Raw genomic sequence first — 17,586 nt, 5'->3', positions numbered from 1 at the left:
TCTGTAAACAAGTTTAATTCAAAATTTTTATAAAATACATCTTGTATTTACACACATACCTCATCTAAAAATATGAGTTTGTTGAATGCAAAGTTATTACAAACTATCAGAATAATTTGAGAGCTGTTTGTATGTTTCTTGCACAATATATGCAAAAAGTGACCCTAAAAATACTAAGTTAAAAGGTGCAAATCTGCAATTGGGTACAAACTATGTACTATGTTTAAGTGCATTATCTACATTGCATATTACACATGTGCCAAGTCTGTGGAAGGGAACAGTTAAAATTCCAACCATAAATTTCACAGAGCATTACTGGAAAGGGAGATATTTGGAGATTCAATAGAACATTCTTGCATCCTTTCAATATTCATAGTCAGTTCAGCTGCACAGCACACCTCATGAACCACTATGCAAAGAGGAACTAAGCTTAAAGCTGTCTGACAGCCTAGAAACCTAAATGTGTTCTTGCCCTTCACCTTTGTGGGGACAGAAGATAAATGCATTCACAGGGGCTGGGTGCACTCTTACAATAACAGTTGGATATTCCTGTTAAAAAAAGAAATGTAAGTCATGAAAAAGGAGGTAAAACCAGATTATCATGCAAGATTCCAAAGCTTTTTTTTAAAATACACTGGAACTTCCTTTTTTTTTTTTTAAGATTGTGGTATGTCTCTTTAAGAATGTCTCAAAACACTTGTAGGTAAGAATTTAGCTGCTGCTGGTATAAATTGATTTAGTACAAGGTTGCATTAATTCAACCACAACTTATTTAGAAATAAAAAATCAGGTGAAAAGTCCATCACTCTACCAATTTTTCTCTTTTTATATATTACAAGCCCAAGTATTACACATACAATTTATGTCCAGCAGTAACTTCAAGTGGTTTTGTTTGAAACCAACACAAGAATCAGCCAGGAAAGCAGACTGAGTAAGCTAAAGGTTTGTGGGAGAGCTGGAATTTAATTACGTATTTTGCATCAGTAATGACTGGTAAAAATAAATTACCAACCTGGCTAGTTACACAGTCTAAAAAGCTTAAATATTACAGTTCTGATATGGAAATATGTCCATCAGGGATCCAAGACAGCCCTTGCTATGACCTTGTCATGGCTGATTTTTATTTGCAGCATTAAAAAAAAGGATGGAGGGGGGAAAATGGGAAATGCTTTTTTTCTGTTGCCAGAAAAAAACCCCAAACCTTCAGAGCTATTTGTTGATTCTAAATCCTGAAGATTGCAAATGCCTATGTTAGTACCATACAAAGTGAACTTCAGTGGATTTCCCTTGTGAAGAAATATTACCATAAGGACCATTACATAAGCAATCAACACAGTACACAGGAAATATTTAACATGTCATCACATTATTACATAATCCTTGGAGAGTCAAAATTAGCAAGACTCTAACTGTTACTAAGGCTGTAACTCTGCCTTGTTTAGTGGAGGGAGAATCTGGCCTTACAAATCTTTCTTATTTCTCCTTACAGGGGATTAACAGTATTGGCAAAAAAAAAAAAAAGATGCATGTTAAATACCATGCTATTAAAAGCAAAACAGAGCAAGATGTTGTAAAACATAGTTAGGGAAGCAATATTTTTATTTTGTCATCATAAAATAACATTGTTTAAAGATCACACAAATTTGATAGATCATCTTTTTTCTCTCCAACATTAGGCCAGCACTAGAGTTGAGAAAGGTGGTCACCCATTTCTCTGTAAATTTATACTTTTAAGTAAAATAATTTGATTCTCTAAATATGCACTTTAATTAATTATGTCACACGGTAAGTATCTTGCTCCTTTGGTCAGAGATAGTAAATGAAAACTTCAAATACTTGTATCTTCAATTTTTAAAAACCCAATATACATCCTTAACCAAGGAGTATTTACGGTACACACAAGCCATAGATACAAAATACACAGTATATACACGTTTTGAAAACAAATTGGAATTTATAAAAACTCAACAGCCAAATCACAGTAATTGAGGCACTAAATTAAAAGTAGTATCTTTTTGTCTTGATTATACAGACTATTCTGTGAACAATCAGGACTGTTTCATAAATATATATTATCTACAGAATTTGCTGTGCCAAAAAAAGCCAGCTGTGTTTAAGCTTAAAGGAAAAATTGCACTTTGAGATTGTTAACAGTTAACTTCTCATTTTTAATTCTTGAATATAGTAATCTGGTCCCAGTGCTTTTGGCACAGGTATTGAGTTGCAGTTTTGCTACGCTTTGTTATAAAACACAAGGTTCTTTTATTTTGTTCATTAAAATCTGAAGAGTCTTAAACAAACCTAGAACTTTGATACAAATCTATATAGCTACAATTGCTTCATTAAATAATATACACAAATATGCTCTTCCATCTTAAAACATCTCGACAACTGCATACAAAACAGTCACTTGTATTATCTCCAGCCTTCTTAATCCCACACGTTATCAGTCTGCAAGTGACTGAAATATGGTTTCTGGCCACATCTTACACTAGATCACACCCCAGTATACAAGGACAGAAAATAAATGTATAATAAAAAAATTGGATAAATTAGAAGGGGTTTCTTAGTCTTGAATTCTTCTCCAACTAGTAATGATGCAGCACTGTAGGCAGCCCAGAAGACTCCAAACAACTGAAAAAGAAGATGAACAGTCTTAGCTGACACCACAAGAAAGTCTCTCCAAATACCACAGTAAAAATCACTTCCCTCAGTACAGCAAAGAGCCAACTATAGAAGTAGTGCTTGTCACAGCCAAGAAATTTTGGCCATGGGGCTTGTAATGCATTTTCATACTAGTGGTGCAAAGATAAGAACCTTGCAGAGATTCACCCTGAAGCTAACATGAGGCTGTTAGTAGTAATCAAGTAACAGAAGTTTCATGAAGGTATATTTATTTTGAAGTTATTTATTAGTTAACTGGCAAGTTAATGATTTATATTCTATCACTTATCAATTATCTCAGATTATCAAATCTCAAATACAGCAATTTTGTTACTTATCATAACTCTAGTTGCGCTTCAATTATACTGTCTGCCAGCAAGCTATAGGGACAGAAACAATGAAATCAACAAAACAAACCTCCAGAAAGTGTAGAGCTTAGCTCCTAACAGAATTTTATCAGTTAACCTTCCCAGGCTCAGCAGTAACATCACAGGCTACCTTAAAGGGTTTCAAGAGGTACTGAAAGTGTTCAAGAGTGTTATGTTGTTCTGGGATCTTTTAGGGAATGTTTCTGGTTCCATAAAAGGTGTGCAGCAGCAGGTGGTATCAGGCAGGCTACTCTTTGTGCCTTACATTCCCCCTCTCCAAATCAGAACAATCCTTACCTTTTCTGCAAAGGGTATGGAGAGCTTTGTACTGCTACCACTATGGGGAGGTCTCAGAACAATGACTAACATCATATTCATGCTGCAGTGACTAAAAATAATCTGGATCATGGGGGAAGGGAGAGCTTATTTTCACATTCTTCATTCTGAGGTTTAATTATGCATTCTCTTGTCAACATGAGAATCCCATCTTTTTTGTAATGCAACTATTAGAGCACAGCAAAATACTTAAATACAAGCTACTCTAGTAACAACAGGTGTTGTTATAGCAACAGCACTGTATATTCCCAAGCACTCAAATGGAACATTTAAAACCCCATTCACTTTCCACCATGCTAACCAAAAGGATCACAGAGCTCACTTTGTAGTTCTGAAAATTTTGACACATCATTATGCTTTCCTGAGTAGAGTACTTGAAGTGTTAAGAAAGTGACTTAAAAATAACTAAATTCTCAATAGATTATAAGAACTTACTTTTATTAGCGTAGAAACAACTTCAAATGATCCAACCACCAAAAGTACAGGTGCTATGACAATGAGGGGAAGCAGGGAATATCCTATTACACCCAACACTTGGCCATAAGCAACCTGAAATTTTCAAGCACATAAAAATAAGCTTTGCAGTACTCAATCTCTGTCACCAAATAAAATTTGTTCTTGTTATAACACTATGAATAATGATTATAATGTGTTATACTCATGAAATTTCAGCTAAAGGAGGCTTGCTAGTATAAAAATTGGTTTTGTATGCTAAACTCTAAAATTAGAAATATGTTATCTTTTTTTTTCCCCAAAAACCTTTAAACTATCACTTTCAAAGGAAGCATTTACATATGATACCCAGGAGCATAGAACTGCAACAGATCTCTCAAGGACCAGCTGTACTCCTGGTTGTCAAAAGCAGCAAATACATAATTTTCTGCATTAACATACTCATATCCATTATACATAAATAAATACATAAAGTACATGAATGTTTTTAGTGTCAGCGGAAGAGTTAAAACTTGATCCCTGTAAGGCACAGAATTCTGATTTCCAGCTTCAATTTACTGTGACTATCTAGAACAGAGTTGTTCCAAGTACTTCCATAACTACTTTTAGCTTCAGAAGGAAATGTCTGATTTTCCCCTACTATGGTCTGAAATGATCCTGCCCAGCTAGGCTCCTTGGATTTAACAGGAAAAGTGGTGGCATCTTGCAAGCATTTTCTTGTGGATGATGATCCTTTATGATAAGATCTGCAAACCTGTATGTTTTCTCCAGTTTATACATCTGATAATTTCCCATTTTGAGCCACAAACCAGATTGATTTAAGGGCCTCTGGATTGTTTTAAAATGCAGAAAAATACCATGCAATCACATTTATAAAAAACTTTTTACTTCACAACAGCATTCACAGAAGAAGACTCTAACAATTACGATTTAAAGAAAAATTTTAAAAAATTAAAGTAAACAACATAGGACCTCTGCAATACTGGTGCATCATTAATGCAATATCCATAATAAAAGTATAAAAATAAAGCATCACTGAATATTTAGTTCTTCCCAACTACACAGTTCAATGCATTTTATGCTGCAGATCCATTTTAAGAAGTTTTGGTCTCCTGACTGTTCGTTCCACTGCAGCTGTCTGTGGACCTTGCTCTAAGTCATTTTTTGTTGTTTACACCTGAATTGCTTAATAAGTCAATCTGTAAACAGTTCAAGCAGCTATTCCAACCCTGCTGGTGCAAGCAGCTGGAGGAAGGGATGTAGGCCACAACTCCAGTTGGCTTTGCAGTTGAGAAACATGCCCTGGCTTTCACACTTTGATGGCTTTGAACTGCATCAGGCCAGGGATGAAAACAAACACTGGCAGGTGCTTTACACACAATGACATCTGACTGCTGCTAGCACCCCATTAAAAAAAAAGTTTCCATTTAGTCCAGTGACCAAAAACTTGAAAGCATTTCTCCCTCAAGAATGGACTTCAGTTCTGGATCACAGGAAGCTGCTAGAATTCCTGGGTTCACAGCACAAATTTCTAGACTGTTAATCTGGAAGCAAGCACACCATCCATTGCACCAAGAGATGAGTTGGTGATGTCTGTATTTTAGACTTCATTTTGAAGACTGAAAACCTGAAATGTTGAATTTACACTTAACAACTGCATCCATTCTTAGCTGGCTACAAGATCCAAACCCAAGCACTATGAAAAGCCATCTACTGCTGAAAAACACTGTCAAGAGACTTTACATTACCTCCCTCTACATCCTTTTCACATACAGGTACTTACTTCTCCTCCAAGAACTCTGGCCAGTAAAAAAATTGTCAAGGATCCAAATATCCAAATAGTTATGATCCAAGAAACAACCTTGAGAGATAAAGAACAATTCATTTATATGAGTAATTGTCATTGTGAAAAAGGAAAATGCATTTCCATAATTGCTTTCACTGCAATCAAGGATTTTATTATGCAAAACTGAATTCTGAATTGTGGCAAGAACAGTGTTTAGTATCACAGTGTAATTAACAAATGAAGTTCAGAAGTTACATTTATAGAATCACATTAATGGTAAATTTGGTATACAGAATGCATGTGCAATGTGGTCTGTAAGTATTGTAACAGGAGTAGGAAGTTGAGTTTAAAGTACCCTAAATGTCTTCATAACCCACCTATTACAAAATATGGGCTCAGACAGTTTTTGAAAGTCAGCCCAACCAATACAAGCAGTTGGAATTCTCCCTTCTCTTATAAAGATGCCACTTTATCCTTTACTCAAACTGAGAATGCTCAGAAGACATAGGACTTTACTTCTCAGTGGAACTTGATGATGATGAGAACTTAATAAAGAGCCTCAGATTCCCGAGACCAAGTCTGTCATTATTTTTTCTTGCTTCTTTCATAGTACTGCTCTTAAACTACAGAAGAAATCCTAGAATCATTCTCTGGCTTAAAAAAAATCCTTCAAATTAACTTAGCTGGTTTTGGTGTTGAGCCACTGGGAGGACCAGAAGGAAAGCTCTCCTTTCTGAAACAACTTTTTAGAAGGAAACAACCGTCTAAATCCAGTCTATGTATTTCCAAACATACAATGACTGAACTTAAAGAATTAAGTCAGTACTCAGTTCAATACTTTGCTTAATTGGAAGTTCCATATTTCCAGAAGAATGAAATAGGAAAAACCAGATAAAAATCACAGCAGCACTAAAAACAATATAAGTGGCTTTATTCTATTTGTGAAAATAGCACATAGCCTTTTTTTACTTCCTATTTTCCTCCACTGACTAAGAAGAGGACCAGTTTAAAGTCTTAGAGCAGAAGTGCTCATCTCTCTCCAGTGTGGAGCCCACCTTTGGGTTCATCTGGTCCAGCTGCTGTCAGTCATCCTGTTGCTGGCTGCTAGCTTGCCCTCCTTTTACATATTCAGCACTCCTGCATCCATATGGTACACCCTCTGCTCCTAAGAAACATGAGACCCAGTGCTCCTGTACAGGAGGTGGTTCATCTGTCCCAGGGTCAAGGAATGGTCCTTGCTTTGCCAAGGAGACAGGTGAGTGGTCCACTCAGAAGTCATGAACGATAAAGTGGTTCAGTCTACTCACTTCAAGCCTCATAGAGACAAGATACTGAGAGTGAATTCTTAGTCAGCATTTGGTATGCCATATGGAAGCCAGAGGTCCCATAGGGAATGATTTTACCCCACCATTCACAAGAATCCTTGCATAAGCACATCCTGCTGGTTTACATACAGCTTATTGCCATACTTGGTCACATTTATAACAACTGTAACCACACATTTAGTCATAAAGATTTCCAATGCAGGAGCACCTAGGCTTATATACAAATTGTTACTATAAATGATAACACTTCTTTATTTTAACCAGAACATAAATAAAAAAGCTAACAGTGTTTATGACAATTACATAGGCACAATGCCTCTGAGTAGCTATCACGCTGGAGTTCAAAAGGAATTATGGAAAAGTCTATTGACCAGAGGAAAGTTATTTGATTGTAACTGAGCAGGGAGGGCAAAATAGCAAACATCACTAATGAAGATTAAATACACCAGATAACAGCAGCCATATAGCATCAATTAAATAAGCAGCTTTATTTGTCAGGAAATTAGAATTCATGCCATCCAAAGAAGTGCTTTTTGCTAACATTTTTTAGTAATAAAATGCAAGTTAACAGAAGGTCACAATTAAAATGGAAAGATTCACTAATATGACTATAAACCCATTAGTATCAATCTGGTTCCTCTAGAAACCACATTGTTCCTTTGTTTTACTGTATAAAAACAAACCTGACATTTCATCATGATTAACTTACCCGTGGGCTATTTAATACATTCCTAACTGCTGTCTTTCTACACATTAACTTGAGAAACAGCACTTGAAATGCCCCACATTAGTACGTGAAAAAAAGACTTTCTACCTACGTAAGAATGCAAATTGCTTAGCAATCCCCAAATTTAGTTCAGATTTTTTTTAGGCAGAAGATTTATACCTACCTTAAATTGTCCATATAATGAAATCATTGAGAAGAAGAGGACAACTGCCAGAGGACCCCAAAAGTCTGGATTGTCTCTCACTACCTGCCTATTGAACCCAAGAGATGGCATAGGCATCAACACACATCGAATTTTGTAGTAAATATCCTTCAGATCAATGTCAAGTTCTTCCCTGAAATTGTAAAGCAAGTGAGCATTACTATTCATTACAGCACAGTAATGAAATAAAACTAAAAAAATAAGTACAGGGGCAAACAGTAGATTCATAGAGCAAGTCTCCTGTCAGCCACAAGGCTTTCTGAAGCCACGACTAGCAAAGGAACAGTTTATCCACAGTCAAGCAACACCATAACATCATGCTGCATTCAGTAACTGGTGGGACAAAGATTTATTTAATTACTCAAAAACAAATTACATGACTAACAACAGCAAACATACATAGCATACCCCAACCAGGCTGGATGGGGCTCTGAGTTACTGGAACTGGTGAAAGGTGTCCCTGCCCAAGACAGGGGGGTGGAACTGGATGATCTTTAAGGTCGCTTCCAACCCAAACCATTCTGATTCTGTGATACCCTGAGAGTCTGCATTAAGATAGGAGGGGTTTTTTGGACACACTAGGACATGTGACACATTTGTGTCATTGGAACTACAAGTCAAAGACATGCACACATAGAGAATGTCTGTGTGTTCCTATGCCAAGCAGTTTGCCATGAGCACACTTACTATGAAAATATTTTATTTCAAATTCTGCAAGAAAGAACACCATTAGATTCACTAATCTTAAATCATTCCAAATACATCATGTAAAACTAGCTTCCTTCAGGAACAGTAGTTTTGAACAGACCAGTTTATGCCTATTGTTCAATTTCTGGCTCGGGCCCACTATGGGTAAAATAAAGTCACTTGAACTAGCTGCAACATGTATCAACAGATCTTGCCCTTCTCTCATTGCCTTCTGTGCTTCCTGTTACAAACTCTCTGCAAGTAGATACAAATTGGCCAGAAGACTCCTCGGCCCAGGACTCTCAGCTGGGACATGCTGCCCTGACTGTTCTAGCCTCACGGGGAAGGAATCACACTTCCCACGTAATGGGCAATTCCACTTCTTTAGGTGCAGAACCTCATCATGACTGAGGAACTCTGAAGAGTTGCAGGACACTTCCAACAGATAAACTGCTCTACATTTAAGAACATAGTGAAGAAAAAGGCAGAATTATATCCTAAGTCCATTTATGAAGGTTTTGTCCAAGGCTTTGTTTTTTTTGGCTTTTTCTTCAGAAAAGCTGATGTGAGAAAAAAATGCAAAGATGTGATTCATCACAAATTCTGTTTAAAAAAAATAAATAGTGCTAATTCAATCCCTCAAGGCAATTTTTGGATTATTATTACTAAAGCTACTTTATAAGTGGTATTACTAACTGGTGACTAAGTAACAAAAATTGCTCTTTAACCATCCCTGAATTAAAGAACAGACTAGAAGCATCTATTTGCTACCATTTATCTAAAAAGGATGTAGCAGACTTATACTTTACTCTGTAGACTGTAATACAAATATTTGCTACATGGAAATAATTATTTCTCATTGTCTGCGTCTTCTGACAGCTTCTCATGTGAATAAATTGTCTTTTGCATGAAGCTGACAGCTACCTCACCAGAAAGTGATGGTAACTGTATCAGGAAATAAGTGTCTGGAGTAAGGCTGCCCAATGAGAAAGTAGAAAAAAATAATTTCACTTTATTTAACAAAACATTTGCAGTGTAGCCCTGTGTTGGTGAACTTCCCTTAGCAGCCTGCTGTTGTTTCAATCTTTAACAGGATTCAGATTGTAAGAATTCATTATGACACATTTCTGGGAATAATCAAAACAAAAAAATTACACTAAAGTCAGAATTCCTATGTTGTAACCTCACTACACAAGTTTGCTTCTTAATGAAAAGTTAGAGGTTCACAAAACAGACATTCACACAAGGACCTACTTCTGCACACTTTAATTTAAGCCAGTTCTCAAGTAGCACTGTCATTATTAAGCTCTCCAGATATCTGTTGTCTCCCAACACTCTCATTTGAGCTCTACAGAGTACTCTCTGTCTCACTCCAATTTTTTAAAGCATAATTATGTTTAATTCACAGGAAAACACTGAGACAATGAGAATGAAGTTGCTTGGGTGCAGAAAAAGGACCAGGCTGCCTGACTCTCAATGCAATAACCTTAAGATACAAACTTTCTTCAGCCAGCCAGGTTTCTAGGAACAGAACAATGGATGAGAGACTTCCAGTTCTAAGGACATTATTGTCCTTCAGCACTAGCACCCTTTTAATCTAGCTTTATAGTAAAAGGCAGCATAAAGATTATAAAGTTTGTGCTACCTTGCTTCTAACACCCCTACTGTAACAACCATGATGCACGATGCTTTTGCTTCAGAATAACTGACAGCACTGAGATCTACTTAGCAGGAGTCTTCCCACGGGGTTCTCTTAGTCTTTGATTCTTTCACAATATCCAGAAACATGAATGCAAAAGATACAAAGAATACAGTCTCTTTTTAAAAATCATTACAAGATCAACAGTTAAAAGCAGAAAAGCCATATACTTATGGAGATTAAAATGAATAACAGAAACAATGTTTTCATTCTTGCACCAGAAAACACTCATTGGTCAAGTAATTTGTCAAACAGAATTCTAGTCACAGCACAAGGCTGTGACAAGGCTGCTAATAAAGATAGATAGCCAGAAATAATTACAACATACAAGAGTGGCTTGTTATCTTCTGGGTCATCATCTTCCACTTCCAGAAGCCAGCCATATCCTCTCTGTCTTAGGAATGTAGTTGCAGTAGATTCTTTGATGAATTCTCCTCCAAGATTCAGCTTAACATCTGGAGTTGTTATGGAACCACTAAGATCTAAAGAAAAAGGGAGAAAAACATAGACCTTTTTATGTCTTGCCAAAAGCCATTTGATTTTAAAAGTACTGGAAGATACACAACAAACATAGGAAGCTACTTGTGTTGGTCATGACCATAAAACAGTCAAAGTTACAAAATAAAGTTATACTTTCACAGATACATAATTTGAAAGTGTATTGATGGTTTTATTGCAATAGTAACAATGTTGGGTTAGGCCTCAAATACCAGGTTTTAGCTTTTAGATGGGACTCTTGTTTCATGACACAGTGTTGTGGTACAACAAAAAGGCTTCCATTTTGTGCATTTAAACACTTAAACATCATTAAGTGTTTAAATGCACAAAAGGAGGACACTAATGAGAGTCTCACCATGCTATAAATTGTGGATTATTTATAATTTTTTTCTGATCATACTCTACCTCTTTTGGCACCCATTTTTTAATAGTGGCATTGTTTCAGCCAAAACCACTCTCTGCTTTTATGTTAAATTTTTCATAAAAGGAAAACATTTGAAAATGTTTTAATTTGTAATCTGCCTTCAAGGCAGCTGAAAATGTTAGAGAAGGAATGCTATCATGGATCCTTAGGCTCTAGACAATTAGAAGTTAAACAGTTATACAACTTCTCTTTGATATACTATGATCTTTCTCTACCACAATACTAAGCAAAACAAAGAGCAATTTATCTATGTTCTGGTTGGTTTTGGCAAAATTGCCAATAAATATTAATTTTTTTGCTCATTTCATTCAGTTATATATGGACAGAAAATAAAAAATAGTATAGGAAAATAAATTAAGCAACTTGATGAAAGAAAAAGATACACAAGAAGGGAGTAATTATTTCTTTAGGAAATAATGGATTTCCATTATCTGCTAAGAAAGAAAAATCCAAACAGAAATGTGTAAATATTTTGCACAAGCTTACTATAAATATATTGAGAGGTAAAGAAAATACCTTTTGTCTTATCATCATTGTGTGCTTTTCACACATTAAAGGTCCTCAGCACAAATTTCCCAGAACACCTAACTACAGCAAGTACTTCTGAAACACTCACAGAGGCACGTCTGGCCACGTTTGTAGATTACATTTGCAACATCCACTTTGGAAATATTACAGTGTCATAGAAACAACTTGTACAGCAACAGAATCTCAATGTCTTCAGCCAACATTGATCATTCAGTATCGCAGTTAACTCAACAGAATTTTCCTTCCCAGACCAGCCTGCTGGGCCACTCAGATTCCAGCTTCTCCACAAAGGCTTTTCAACTATTTCATAACCATGAGAGTTACTGATCCACTCCTTTGATTCTTGGAACACCATCTGCACAGAACCCTGGTAAAGATCCCTGTAACTTAAAGCAGGAATTTCTCTTTGCTCTTCCCAGTCCCACCTCGCACACACCATTCTCACCAGACTCAAGCAAAGCCTTCCTCTGCTGTTTACAGAGGGGGGAAAAAAAGAAAAATCTTAATGCCTTAATCAAGCTGAAGCCTCAGAAGTTTTCTCTTGATTGGGGAACCCTAATGTTATTAAGACAATATATAATATATATTGTCTTAATAACATTATATATATATAGATGTTATTATTTCTTTCTGCTACAAGATAACACTTTTTTGCAAGGAGTGCTACTCTGTGCATAAATGCAGGAGTCAAAAGAAGCAAACACAGCAGTCCCACCAGCCATGTATTTCTCCTTTCTCAGGGACCACTGACAATCCATCCTGAGGCATGGAAACTTCTACACAAGTTGTATTTACCAAGACTTCTTTAAGCAGTCCATGGATACCTGCAACCACATTTTTGAATTATAAAATCTAATAACATGACCTTAAGTCTGTTTTGCAAGACAAAAGCTGCAGAAACCTAGGGGAAAAGGGATTGGTCACCTCCTCTTCTGCAGGCTGCTTTGAGTGAGATGTTTAATTGCGGGGCAATTGGAAAATCCGCCAAGAACTGATGACACTGATGATTCCTAGTGACAGTCTGGGTGTCTTCATTGCTATTGTCTCAGGCTGAACACAACAGAAGCAAACCCAAAGTCTCTCAGATGCCTCATTTCAACAAAGCATTGTAGAAAACCAGCTTTCAAAACAGTCTTGACACTTAATTTTGAAAAAGCAGTACAAGAGGCAAAACCCAAAACAAGAGGGCTCTTTCTACTCTGTCTGGTGACCTAATTGTGAACATCTCCCCAGCTTTCTTCCATACAGTTCCCACAGAAATAAGAAGAGGAAACAGCTAATTTTTTTTTTTTATATAGACTGAGATTCGGGAAACATGTAAAAATGCGTAGTATTTTAATTTTAAAATATCTAGATGCTGAATTTTGCTTATTTTTTCTTTGCTAGGGTAGGCCTATCCAGCACTTTGAGGACACAACCACACTTGAACACACAGGAGATCACATCTTGCTTGTGTTCATAAAAAACACAGAGCCAAGTGTGATTCAACACAACCTACCAGAAAGGTGGTTTTACTGGATTGGGTTCAGCATTGCCCAACAAATACCCCCAGAGAAGAAGCAGAGAGCTTCTGCTCAGAGGTACATGGATTCCTTTTCAGGCCAAGGTGAAGAAGAAAAAACCAAAACAAAGGAAAACTAACCAGCAAAAAAAAAACAACCTCAGCAACAAAAAAACCCACAGCTACAACAGTACTGTTGGCTTGTGTTTCTTTTCAGAAGGACTGTGAAGTTCACTAAAGAACAGGTATTCTACAGTAATTTCTCCATTTCAGCAATTCCTTTCCAGGGTGGGACACATGAGTGAGGATTTATATGATTCCTTAGCCACACTTTTAAGAGTAACTAAATACACACATGGAAATAGAATCCTTGTTATTTAAATGGGTAGAGACCAAAAAAACAATTCTCCAACAAAGTAAGTTTGCACAATGTTGACTCCTGTATGTTCCGTTTTGAAGTCTGACGGCACATCCTCACGGCACGCTGGCACAGCACTGCTGTTTGTGCAGCAGTCTGGCACAGGCCATGCTTCACTCCCTAAATGACACACACGGCCTCCTTTTCTGCTCCATGGCTGTGCCGCAGCGAGACACGGCGCAGACACTTTGGCACATTACAGCAACGTGAGCATACGACACAAGCTTCGGTAGGACAACAGAGCGGGCCTCCAGCGGCTCGGGAGCCAGAGGAGTGGGCAGTGACAGTGCTCACGGCTATGTCACCCAGCCGGGACACTCTCGGCCCCGGCTCCCAGAGCAGCTGCAAGCGGAGGGCACGGCCGCATTTGCCACGCTGCTGCTGCTGCTGCTGCTCCCGTGACGCGGGCGGCAGCGGCCCCAGGGCAGCGGCCAGCTCGGCCACCCCGCTCCGCCCCCAGCCACGACACCAACCGCGGGGCCGGCGGCACGGAGGGCAGCGAAGGGCCCTGCTGTCTCCGCGGCCCCGGAACGGCCCGTTCCCCTGGGGCCCGGCCCAGCCCAGCCCCTGCCTCGGGACAGCGAGCGCGGCCCTGCCCGCGGCCCCGCGCTCACCTTCGGCGTCCGCCGAGGAGACGAAGGTAAAGTCCCCGCTGCTGGGCGCGTACAGCGGCGGCTGCTGAGCGCCCGGGGGCTGCATCTCCCCGCCCTCCGCGGGGGCTGCGGGGCCGGCGAGAGGCGAGCGGCTACCGGGGCCTGGGGCCTCCCGCGTCCCTCCTGCGGCGGCGGCGGCGGCACCGAGCCCAGAGCGCAGCCGCCTCACGGGGCGACAACAAACGGCGCCGCCGCTGCCATTGGCTGCTCGCAAGGCGTGGCCGCACTGGCCGCCGGTGCCCCAGCGCTGAGTGGATCCCGGCGCTTCCCGGGAGTGAGGTCACTTCCACTCCGCCGCCAAGCTCCTCCCGGGGGCTGAACCAACCTCCCTCCCTCCCTTCCTTCCGACACTTCCTTCCTTCCGACACTTCCTTCCGACACTTCCTTCCGACACTTCCTTCCTTCCTTCCGACACTTCCTTCCTTCCTTCCTTCCTTCCGACACTTCCTTCCTTCCTTCCGACACTTCCTTCCTTCCGACACTTCCTTCCTTCCTTCCTTCCTTCCTTCCTTCCTTCCTTCCTTCCTTCCTTCCTTCCTTCCTTCCTTCCTTCCTTCCTTCCTTCCTTCCTTCCTTCCTTCCTTCCTTCCTTCCTTCCTTCCTTCCTTCCGACACTTCCTTCCTTCCGACACTTCCTTCCTTCCGACACTTCCTTACTTCCTTCCGACACTTCCTTCCGACACTTCCTTCCGACACTTCCTTCCTTCCTTCCGACACTTCCTTCCTTCCTTCCTTCCGACACTTCCTTCCTTCCTTCCGACACTTCCTTCCTTCCTTCCTTCCTTCCGACACTTCCTTCCGACACTTCCTTCCGACACTTCCTTCCTTCCTTCCGACACTTCCTTCCGACACTTCCTTCCTTCCTTCCGACACTTCCTTCCTTCCGACACTTCCTTCCGCCACTTCCTTCCTTCCTTCCTTCCTTCCTTCCTTCCTTCCTTCCTTCCTTCCTTCCGCCACTTCCGCCACTTCTGCCACTTCCGCCACTTCCGCCACTTCCTTCCTTCCGCCACTTCCTTCCGCCACTTCCTTCCGCCACTTCCTTCCTTCCTTCCAACACTTCCTTCCTTCCGCCACTTCCTTCATTCCTTCCAACACTTCCTTCTGACACTTCCTTCCGACACTTCCTTCCTTCCTTCCGACATTTCCTTCCTTCCGACACTTCCTTCCTTCCTTCCGACATTTCCTTCCTTCTGACACTTCCTTCCTGTTCCAAATCCCTGTTATAATAAAAAGACAAACACTGGCTCTGTTTGTGGTCTCTGCTTCGAAGAATCAGAAAGTGGGATCTCACTTTTCCTGTGTTCAATGACTTAGCAGAAAAGCTCCCAGACAGGGTAAATCCATCCCTTTGTTCCCTACTAAATACCAACATTTATTCTGAGTGGACACACTTTTTGCCTGACATCTTGAGGAAACAGGCTTAAATGTGGCATTCGTGCTACATACATTTGATTTCATTTCATACATAGATCTCATTAAGTGCTATGAGATATAAATATAAATGTATTATCAATTTGAAAAGTTGCAGGTCCAGAAATAGCATTAGAACAGTAGTTTGATTTGTAGAAGGAACTTTCTTTTTCATATATACCCCATTAAAGGATATCTGCAAGGTCTATCTCAAAAAATTTTTAACAAGTAAAACCCAATCTTTTCTTTTTTACAGAAAGATCATGACTCGAAGTTCCTACTTTGCCATATCCAAGGATCACTCAAATTTGTATGTATATCAAATACAATTTGGGTTCAGGTTCTCTGTAGACATTTTACAACAATTATCAGTTTCCTTGCAGCAGAGGAAAAATCACCTATATTTGCACATAACCTATTTTTAAATCAAAAATTGTCTTAAGAGTACAAAATGCCCCTACAGATACTTGTATTGTCAGATTTTCCCTTTTAAAAGGTGAGCAGTCAACACATCTGTTAAGAACACCTCATTTTCTTAGCTTTTTCTTATGTGGTACAAGATTTTTGCAATAGGCTTCTTTCTCTTTTTTCAGTTACAGCCAGCCTGTCAGAATTCAAGGAGCTTTTGGATAATACTTTTAGTCATATAGTTTTCTGCAAGGAGGTGGAATTGGACCTGTTCATCCTTATGGATCCCTTCAATTTGAGACATTCCATGAGTCTATTATTGTATTTAACTAAAGTGCTATGAGTGTGCTGTTTTCTGTTGTTGTTGGGATGTCTTGGATGCTTCTGGAATCTGCCCTCCAGAGGATGCCAGACAGGTTTATTATTGGACAAATTTCAAATAATGAAATCATAGAATTATGGAACCATTTAAGCTGGAAAAGACACATCAGATCAAGTCTAACCATTACCTTAACACCACTAAGTCCACCACTCAACCATGTCCCCACGTGCCACAACTACTCTTTTTTGAATGCTTCCAGGAATGGTGACTCCACTGCTTCCCTGGACAGTCTGTCCCAATGCCTGACCACTCTTTCAGGGAGGAAATTCTTCCTTTAGCCAATCTAAACCTTCTCTGGTGCTTGAGGCCATTTGCTCTCATCCTGTCCCTGGTAGCCTGGTAGAAGAGGCTGCCCCACCTGGCTGCACCCTCCTTTCAGGAGCTGTAGGAGTGATAAGGTCACTCCTGAGCCTGCTCTAATCCAGGCTAAACACCCCCAGCTCCCTCAGCCTCTCCTCACAGGACTTGTGCTCCAAACCCTTCACCTGCTCTGTTGCCCTTCTCTGGACACGCTCCAGCACCTCAATGTCCTTCTTGTAGTGAGGGACACAGAGCTGGACACAGCACTTGAGGTGTGCCCTCACCAGTGCCCAGCAGAGTGGAACAATCCCCACTCCTGCTGGCCACACTGACACAGGCCAGCATGCCCTTGGCCTTCTTGCCTCTCTAGGCACATCACTGTCAAGCTGCACCCCCAGGTCCTTTTCCCCCAGGTATCTTTCCAAACATTCTTCCCCAAGCATACAATACTGCAAGGAATTGTTGGGACCCAAGTGCAGAACCCATTGGCCTTGGCCCACTGATCCAGCCTGTCCAGATCCCTCTCTGGAGCTTAAACTCCTTTCTTAGTTTGTGGTTTTTATTTTTTGTTTGATGGGTTTTATTTTTTCTTTTTATTCAACTACATATAGGGATGGCAACAAAGAATACCATGTCAAGGAATTGCTTGCACTTAAAGCAAACCTTTCACTTGGCTCATTGCAATTCTTATTTATTGAAATAGAATTTTAAGCTGTTTAGTACTTGCCTCCTAACAAGACCAACAGTATACAAAGCTAGAACAAAACTTAGTGATTAGGGACTCAAAAGTAGTGTACCTCTTGATAAACAAAAG

The 17,586-nt window shown here is 39.7% G+C and overlaps 1 protein-coding gene across 1 annotated transcript; it reads right to left on the bottom strand.

Annotated features, from left to right (window-relative positions):
* Positions 1 to 72: 72 nt before the first annotated feature.
* YIPF4 (Yip1 domain family member 4) lies at positions 73 to 14,478 on the bottom strand. Its single transcript, XM_058801607.1, has 6 exons — positions 14,231 to 14,478; positions 10,576 to 10,729; positions 7,823 to 7,994; positions 5,605 to 5,682; positions 3,804 to 3,917; positions 73 to 2,634 (listed from the first exon to the last, which is right to left on the bottom strand). The coding sequence occupies exons 1-6, from the start codon at positions 14,313 to 14,315 to the stop codon at positions 2,497 to 2,499; spliced, it is 741 nt and encodes a 246-aa protein (XP_058657590.1). The 5' UTR covers positions 14,316 to 14,478; the 3' UTR covers positions 73 to 2,496.
* Positions 14,479 to 17,586: the final 3,108 nt, after the last annotated feature.

Source organism: Ammospiza caudacuta, chromosome 3 (assembly GCF_027887145.1).
Source record: "Ammospiza caudacuta isolate bAmmCau1 chromosome 3, bAmmCau1.pri, whole genome shotgun sequence".
NCBI classification, from domain to species: domain Eukaryota; kingdom Metazoa; phylum Chordata; class Aves; order Passeriformes; family Passerellidae; genus Ammospiza; species Ammospiza caudacuta.
Note: the sequence above shows the minus strand (reverse complement) of the source record. Positions and strands in the feature narration are given on the sequence as shown.